The sequence below is a fragment of the Formica exsecta genome, unplaced genomic scaffold (genome assembly GCF_003651465.1).
Source record: "Formica exsecta isolate Colony F162 unplaced genomic scaffold, ASM365146v1 scaffold62, whole genome shotgun sequence".
Taxonomy (NCBI): Eukaryota; Metazoa; Arthropoda; class Insecta; order Hymenoptera; family Formicidae; genus Formica; species Formica exsecta.
In genome coordinates, this window is record NW_021853381.1 from 971933 (window position 1) to 981500 (window position 9568).

At 38.5% G+C, this 9568-nt stretch overlaps 1 protein-coding gene across 8 annotated transcripts in view; it reads right to left on the reverse strand.

Moving 5' to 3' along the window:
* Positions 1-558: 558 nt before the first annotated feature.
* LOC115242721 (growth factor receptor-bound protein 14-like) overlaps positions 559-9568 on the reverse strand; it is a 325508-nt gene continuing 316498 nt past the window's right edge. For 7 of the 8 annotated variants that reach the window (XM_029819236.1, XM_029819235.1, XM_029819232.1 and 4 more), the window contains 2 exons: positions 3832-3925; positions 3141-3410 (listed from right to left, as the gene is read on the reverse strand). In XM_029819236.1, coding sequence (XP_029675096.1) covers positions 3141-3410; positions 3832-3925 — 364 coding nt within the window. Of the gene's footprint in view, positions 3411-3831; positions 3926-9568 lie in introns of all 8 variants that reach the window. The other variant, XM_029819228.1, reaches the window with a different exon arrangement.

The following is a 9568-nucleotide window of genomic DNA, read 5'->3' on the forward strand; positions in this document are numbered from 1 at the left end:
GTAGCCACTCGCACGATTGACTCTGTCGCGCATTCTCTTCGGGGAAACGAATAAACAGAAGAGACGCTCGATACGCACGATGCGCGTCAAAGAAAAAACAAAAAAAAAAGAATGGAAGATGAGAAGATCACGTGTCACTTCTATAGCATCTTTCTCTCTCTCTCTCTCTCTCTCTCTCTCACATGCACACACACACGCGCACTCATGACATGCATACGTGGAAAGATCAAACTTTGTATTCCTCTTATATTGCTAATTCATTACGATATAATACCAACTATATCGTACTCCGCGACAACACTTACCTATCCACTTTCTTTCTCTCGCATACAAATAATGCACATCGCGCATCATTATGCATACATACACGTGCGCGCAATAGCGCTTTTCCCTTCTTCTTACGGAATAACTTTACGAGCGACGATGTCGTCGCGCGCGATTAATAATCTAGTCATACGCGCCATGTTTGTGCATTTGTGTCAATGTTTCTCATGTGTGTGTGTGTGTGTTAATTGTAGTGTATTAATTGTTGTGTGTTACATATCTGTATAAGATCTGCACTTCTTCGAATTACTCAAAAAGTACCATTTGAAGAGACGACGCGTAGGCGCTACGTTCGATATTAAATAAATATATAATCGATGAAAAAATATATTATTAAAAAGTAGGTACGAATATAAGGGGCAAGGGCTTGGTACTGTTCCTTTCGTGACGAATCGTAATACAATGCGTAAATAATTTCTATCGCGTCCATACCCTGCACACTCCACAGCTTCTACCGATTCGCTTTTATATCTTATGTGACTTTCACATATTATTATTCGAAAAAACATTACGTTAAAAACTTTTGTATTATAAATCTCTAGAATGCACGACAACGTTCGCATCCGGTGACGCTACACCCACGAACTTCGCACCATCGATTTTTTCCGCGATCGATAGTAATATATATATATATCCCGAATACAAAATTAAATTGCATAATTTAGAACATGCATATACATATGTATGTATTTTTTTGTATTTAAATATACCTCTCTCTCTCTCTCTCTTTCTCTCTTGTGTTTTATCGCGTGACCAATCTCGTCCTCGCACAACTTCTTTCTCATTCTTCTCTTCATACACATTGTACATACACATCGTTTTGTTTCACACTCTATCTCATTCATTCTCTTTCGTTCTCTTATTTCAAAATGTTACGCGTTCTTAGTAGTTTTATGTAATAATTAATTGAACCTCTCCGAATTCATATTAACCAACAAATGCCTCACGCAACTGAAACATCTGTAAAATATGAGATCATATCTGCCAAGGGACACGCTTCCATATCTTTTGGCGCGCGTTGCAGTACCACAAGAATCCGCGAGCGTGTTCCTCGGCCCTCAACGTTGAGGATCCTTATACTAATCGTATTGTATTTCTTAGATTCATTAATGTTATATGTGTATGCTGCTCCTCCCCTAACTTCGTATCGCGGGGAGGATTCGCGTCGCGTTTCGGTTTTTCGCGAATTGTAATAAAAATTTTGCAAACAAGACGCAAGACACCTCTACGAAAAAACATATGTCTTTCCTCTTGTCTCGTTTAATTTTGAACACCTTGGACTCGGGAACCATGAATCTCAACACTATTGTTGTCAAGTAATCTTGTCTGACACAGCCTTACAGCTAATGAACGGAATACGCGGACGCTTCATACCTCTCTCCTCTCCCTTATTTTGGCCGATTTTTCTCTTTCGTCGTTTAAACTCGTCGTCGTCGTCGTCGTCGTCAGGCGACAAAGTCGTGTGGTAGCCACTCGCACGATTGACTCTGTCGCGCATTCTCTTCGGGGAAACGAATAAACAGAAGAGACGCTCGATACGCACGATGCGCGTCAAAGAAAAAACAAAAAAAAAAGAATGGAAGATGAGAAGATCACGTGTCACTTCTATAGCATCTTTCTCTCTCTCTCTCTCTCTCTCTCTCTCACATGCCCACACACACGCGCACTCATGACATGCATACGTGGAAAGATCAAACTTTGTATTCCTCTTATATTGCTAATTCATTACGATATAATACCAACTATATCGTACTCCGCGACAACACTTACCTATCCACTTTCTTTCTCTCGCATACAAATAATGCACATCGCGCATCATTATGCATACATACACGTGCGCGCAATAGCGCTTTTCCCTTCTTCTTACGGAATAACTTTACGAGCGACGATGTCGTCGCGCGCGATTAATAATCTAGTCATACGCGCCATGTTTGTGCAAACGTGGACATGTAGAAAATGGAAAAAAAAAATGGGAAAAACGAATACGTGATACTTCTTTGATCGTCTAGACGCGTTTATCGCTGAAAATCTTAAGTGAAAGGGAAACGAAAAGGGAAAAAGGTCTTTGGGAAAGTCTAGACGACAAGATGGATCCTTTATTACACGACGACTAACACAGTAATGTACGATTAAAAACATCGAAGAGGTTTTTCGTTTCCGTGTGAGGATCGCTGTCGGCGGATATCAGCACCGCGCTACTCTGGACATTATCCGCGTGAATAGAACAACAGAATGAACGTGAAAAATCAAAATAAAAATAAAACTTCTTATACCACAGCGATCCCACGCTTTTCGCGGCGATCATATTTTCTTTGTTATTATCTCGCGCCCAAAAATTGGTCATTCTTTTGCACGGGGTCAGCCGACCCAATGACGTTACATACACGCTGCGCTGCTTATTAAAACAAATCGCGATCCGAGGGTGATGCTCAAGCCGCACCGCCTCTCCCTTTCTCTCTCTCTTTTTCTTTCTCATCCTGTCTGTCTTCGCGACAAGACAACCGTCTTCCTTTTCATGCGTGCTCGAATATCGCCCTGCTACTATTCCGATCGCGCTACAAATCCCATTTGTTATAACTGCAAAGACAACATAGGCTCCAGCAACCCGACCGTGTCGCGTGGACGTCGTCGCGGTTTCCGTTGTCGTCACTACTACCATTGTTATCGTTCCCCAGGTGCTTGTTGTTGTTGTTACTGCTACGATGCACCATCACGATGTTGTCGGTGACGGGGACGAGGGGTCCGTTGGTGGTGACGCAAACGGTCGGCAGACGATCGCCGTCAACAACATTGACGGGTCGCTGGCTGTCCTATACTCAAATGCTGCTCGGTTTGCCGCATGGCTCGGCGACCTTGTCGGTGCTGTTGACTCGCTGGCTGCTGCCCTCAGGCGGTGACGGCGAGGCACCGCCGTCCTCTGGCTTGTGCAGCGGCGGCTTCACCCCGTTTTGCACGTAGTGGGTCAACCGGGTGGGCAGCGAGCCCGCGTTCAGCTGATAAAACTCGACCAGCTGTAGCAAGTCGTAGAATTTGGTCGCCCCCTTGTCGAGAGTATATAACCAGCAGTTGCGACGTTCGTCAAAAATCTGAAAGGAAAAATTTGATCGACGTGAAGACGTTGACGCTTTCGAGCGAAATGTTTGAAAGACATCACGATATTGTTTAAAAGGTGCGTTTCAAATAGGAATTCGTAAGGAGACTAGAAAGCTAGAGATAAAACACTATATCTCAAACTGTTATAAAATATTATTTATCGCTTTAAATAACACTGATGATATTGAAAGAAAATACAGTTTAATATGGATTTATTCGAGAGAGTCGATCTGTATAGCAAAAAATCAGTTATTTTTTTTAAGTTTTCGCTACTAATTTGTTCACGATACAATTGTGGCTTCGACTTTAAAGAACGAAGAAACTTTTCTGCATTTAATCGCCGCGAAATTTTCTTCAATTACAAAAAGATCGATTCGACTTGTCGCTAATTATCGATTAAACGTAGATACTTACGGGCTGAATTTGCGCATGAAAGACCTTGTCGTTGTACTTGTAGGTCAGAACAAAGGCTCCCGGATTGCTCTTGCTCTCTCTGACCAGAAACACGCTGCAAGCATATGAAACAGAACGCTTCGTGAGAATTCGTGGCGAATATTAATATAGATTTTATCAAATTAATTGATTCAGTTCAATTTATTTCACATTAAGCTTATCTCTCATGATCGGAGTCGCGATAACAATTTGAATAGCACTCGAAATAAATAATTGATATTGTTATACTACATAGAGTATAAGATGACATATATTCATGAAGAATACATTGTCACGCAAACACATTATTATATGCAATAATTTTAAATGACAGCCTTTTAGAAATATCCAAGTATGGTACATATACAGGAGTCGTAGGAAAAAGGGTTAAAAACTGCTCGAACGAGATATCTGAATACGGGACTAGTCGGGAGATGCAGGAGAGATAGGCCGCTTTTTTGTTACATGCAGGCCTGCACCGGGTGTTAGATGTTTGATATCAGGAAAGACATACACAAACGGCTTGTCCAGGGTATATCGCGGTATAAATTAGTATGATCGTAAAAGGCAGCGGGACGAGCGAAACGGTTAAAAAGAAACAGCAGAAACAAAGGGGAGAGAAGGGATGGAGGTCAGGGGATGTAACGACGACGACAGGACCGACCGGGCGGTCACGAAGCAGGTTGGCCGTTGCTGCTGCAACGAAAGAGAGAGAGAGAGAGAAAGTCGCATCGTAAAACGTTCGCACGCGGCCATGCGATCATAAAATTCTGGAAGCAAGTGGAAGAAGCGGTTCCCTTCTTCCTTTCTGATACTTTTACACCAAGAAATCCCGCTACAGTTGCCGAAGAGTATTCTCTTATAGCGTCCTTTCGATAAAATGTTATCCAAATATTCCGATTGCTCCCTTTTCAAAATTAAGACAAGAAAATTGTAAATTAGAAACTTGCACATTGCTTCCTCATCATTTTATTTCGCTCACAAAGCTTAAACTCCTTAAAGCAAGCGGGTTTTTCAATTTTGGCTTCCTCATAGAAGAAGATATCTCAAAATTTGCGAAACGTGTCCGAACACGTTTACAACGTGTACAGACATTTCTCAAAAAATTAAAAATTTTATAAAAAATGATCCCTTTCACCAATCTTCACCAAATTCAATACCAACCATCCTTTAATGATACTCTATCCATTTAACAAAATTTAATCCGCTATCTCAAAAATTGCGGAAGTTAGAAGTTGTATAATGTACATTCCTACATACATACATACATACATACATATACATACAAACATTTTTTTAAAAATATGCTTTTTCGACGTTTTGAAATATTCTAAACGCATTGGCATAGAAAACCGGAAAAAAATTTTGTCTCGAAAACAAATGCTTTCTTTATGAAGAAGCAATAAATAATTGGGATTTATTGTCATTTACCCCATTTCATAAATTGAAAAAGAAAAATCTTTATCAAGTTACATTGACAATCCATACACACAGAAAAATATTATTCTATTGCTAAGTAAAATGATTACTCAGTTTACTTTACTTCTTGTAACAGAATATATTTTGGATAAATTTGATGCTTATGATGAACTTATGATAGATTTGCGGATATATGAACTTTTGAAATACTTGAAACAAGTAATATTTACTTGTATATAGTATGTATTTTTCTGTGTGTAATATCTCAAAAACTCGTAACCCTTTACCGCGGAAAATCGAAAAAGCTCGGTTGCCCATTTTATCGCGAGAAGCTTTTTTTATCTACGACGCGTAACCCGGTTTTTAATCATCTCGCCCGTATTATTCATATACAGCGGCGGTGATGTTTGCTAATGTCCGGCATCGCCTTCCATCAACCCTGATGCTCGCCCAATAGAATATTCATGCGAGTGAATATTCCGCGTCCGCCAGGCAAGCAGATAACACACCGGGTAGGTAGTTTCAGCTACGGAACGGTAATGTCCAAGGACTATCCCGAGTTAGGATAACGACGTTACAGTTCCGTACAATACAAAGGAGCCCGTCCATCGGTAGGATATAGATGATCTCCTCTATCTCTCGAGCTATCCGAGATAACTCGCAACATTGAGAGAGACAAAGGGTGATTTAGTAAACAACGTTTGGGGTGAAATCGATTAGAATGTTTTTTCGCAACCAACGACAACGACGATGATCGCGACGCGAGGAAAAAAGTAAACATTCGGAGAGCGAAAAAACTTACGAGTGCCAGGTAGAAAGGTACGAGACGGAATTCTTTCTCTTTCTTTCTCCATTTCTTTTCTTCTCTTCTCTTCTTTTCGCCATTGTCGGGAGAAAGAGAGAAAGAACGAGGAAGGGAATACGCGGCGAGAAGGCGGCGAGGCGGGTACGATCGAGAGATTATGCAAATTTATGCAAGAGCCCCCTGAACGAACGTAAAACCCGGAGACAACTACGTGATCTCCGAGCACTCAATTACCCGGAGCTAAGCGCGACGAGATAGATGGAGAGAGTCGTTAATTAACCATTTATCCGCGATTGCCGACGCTGGTACAGCGAATAAAAGATGAGATCGAGGAACACACGCATACACACAGAGAAAGAGATAAGGGGATAGGACATGTGCGAGAAACCGTAATATCGGCAAAATGCCGCTGATCGGGTTGAGAGAGGAGGTCATCGATAGATGATCAACGTCAATTCGAGAATGCAAGATCTCAAGCTCGAATCGTTGAAGCGCATTAATATAAGTTATTTACTTGAATTATATAATTTTCAAATTTTTCTTTTTTTCGCACAAATATTTTTCATATACACTACCCAAAAAAAAAAAAAAAAAAAAAAAAAAAAAAAAAAAAAAAAAACATTTTTCATTGCATCTATGCGATTTTAAAGTCTCAATTAAATTTTCGCAGAAAAGATGAAATGCCGCTGATCGGGTTGAGAGAGGAGGTCATCGATAGATGATCAACGTCAATTCGAGAATGCAAGATCTCAAGCTCGAATCGTTGAAGCGCATTAATATAAGTTATTTACTTGAATTATATAATTTCCAAATTTTTCTTTTTTTTGCACAAATATTTTTCATATACACTACCCAAAAAAAAAAAAGAGAACACTTTTCATATCCTAAAAATTGGCCTATTTTCAAACCGCTGAAACTCGACGAAAAATCATTATAGACAAAAAATTAAAAAAGGAACTTCAAGCTTTAAATGCTTTTTTAACTTTTTGTCTATAATGATTTTTCGCCAAGTATCGACATCATTTCTAAAAAATACAGGTTTAGTTTCAAAATCATGTAACTCGGTCAAAAAATATCGTAAGAAAATTTAAAAACAAGCATTTTGTAGGCAAAATGTTGTAGTTTATGGAACTTGAGTTGACTTTTTAGAGAGAAATTTTTGTATCGAGTTGCAGAGTGTCATAAATATATCAATTTTAAGGGACAGAACAATGGATTCTTTTTTAAAGCACAGAACAAGAAAGATAAAAAAATTTTCTGAAACCAAAATGCTTTTTTAATTTTTTGTCTACGATTATTTTTCGTCGAGTTTCAGCGGTTTGAAAATAGCCCAATTTTTAGGGTATGAGAAATGTTCCCTATTTTTTTTTTTTGAGTAGTGTATTTTATTAATCATATTAATTTATTATTTAATCACTAAATCTCTAATTACCCTTAGCATCCAGTTACGCTGTGCGATTTTGCTCCGCTAATATGTAACGCACCCAGGAGAGCAATGTCCCATCTCAAGTATGGCTACGCGAATATAATGAAATCTAATTTAGAATATTAATAATTTCTAACGTTTCAAGGGCGTGTCTACACTCGTATAACGCTCGCTGGGATTATCGGGTCAATACGGGTTAAATGCGAAGGTCAATGCGGTCGCGCTGACGAATTCGGACGAGGCGGTACATACGATTATTTTTCGTCGAGTTTCAGCGGTTTGAAAATAACCCAATTTTTAGGGTATGAGAAATGTTCCCTATTTTTTTTTTTTTGAGTAGTGTATTTTATTAATCATATTAATTTATTATTTAATCACTAAATCTCTAATTACCCTTAGCATCCAGTTACGCTGTGCGATTTTGCTTCGCTAATATGTAACGCACCCAGGAGAGCAATGTCCCATCTCAAGTATGGCTACGCGAATATAATGAAATCTAATTTAGAATATTAATAATTTCTAACGTTTCAAGGGCGTGTCTACACTCGTATAACGCTCGCTGGGATTATCGGGTCAATACGGGTTAAATGCGAAGGTCAATGCGGTCGCGCTGACGAATTCGGACGAGGCGGTACAGTTAAAGGCAACGGGAGGCAAAAAAAGGAGGAGAGAGGAAATGAGAGGAGGCGAAAGGAGAAAGAAAGATTTATTATGCTCGACTAAATCCATTTGAAACATAATATGAAACTATAATTATTACGAAAAATATAGCGGCTTGTGTTTGCCGAGCTTCATATTTTTCCCGCATTTTTATACGTGAGTTTAATCTTGTCGGTAATTTTTTTATGTTTTCTCAGGAATAAAAAGAATACGCATATTATTAATATTATTATTCAAATGCGATACATTACGCTTAAGCAAATACAGAATTAGTTGGGCAACCACAAGCGTGCCATTGAAATTCAAATGCGTGAGCGGCCACAAGTAGATTAGCAAATAATACGATATTAACAAAGAAAGAGAGAAAGACGATAAGTAGAGGTAGGCGAAAGAAACGAGATGCCCGATAGGAATTCATCGTGATTTACGATCGCTCGTAATAATCGCGATGAGGGTTACGTAAGCGCCGGTCAGGCGTGTCGTTCGCGCCGGCATCTTTCGAGGTCGTAACTCTCAACCGGTTCGAGGCGGACCCTCTCTCGTCCCGATGATGACGGTTATCATCGCTAGCATCGATACGATTGGGATTTTCAGGAGAGGGGAAGAGGCTCTTTTTCGATGCCGTATTTTTAACCCGCACGATGATACTCTATCAATCATCGGGATCGAGCAGCTTGTCGAGAAGAAACAATCTAACTTTGAAAAAACAGCTTTGACATAATTATGGTTGAAGATTCTATAGTCTGATGAAAATTAAAGTAACATGAATTTAATTGTTCGTTATAACTATATTTTTAGAATAATTTAAGGATGTGTCATATGTCAAAATATTGACAAAAGCATGAAAATTTCGTAGACTGTTTTACTATTTCTTCTGAGTATCTGTGCCAAACCTGAGCACAATTCTCTTAACAGTTTGGAAATTACTTAAGTTTAAAGTTAGTATTAATATTTATGGAAAATCGCATATTGTAACACTTATTGACAAATTTGATAAGGAAAAAACATCGCCAATGGAATGAAAATGTTCACATATATTAAGAAAACTCTAATAAATATTTGTGCCAAATTTGATTTAGATCCACTTATCCGTTTAAAAGTTATTTATTATAAAAATTGTAAAAAAATATTTTCTCTCTCTCTCTCTCTCTCTTTTTCTACAAATTACTCGTTTTTCTTTGTTTCTTGCAGTTGATTTCAGGGAATATTCACGATCAAAAGTTTTTGTCATAAATTAGGAAAAATATTAATTACAACTATTTTCTTTTACAAAGATGTTAAAAAGCATATTATTTTGTGATACTTTAATTTTTTTTTATAATCCGGATTTATTTATTTGATTCTTCAAACAGTATAAACATAAGAAATGTTTTTTTTTTTTTAATTTTGACAGTTTTTTGCTATTATAG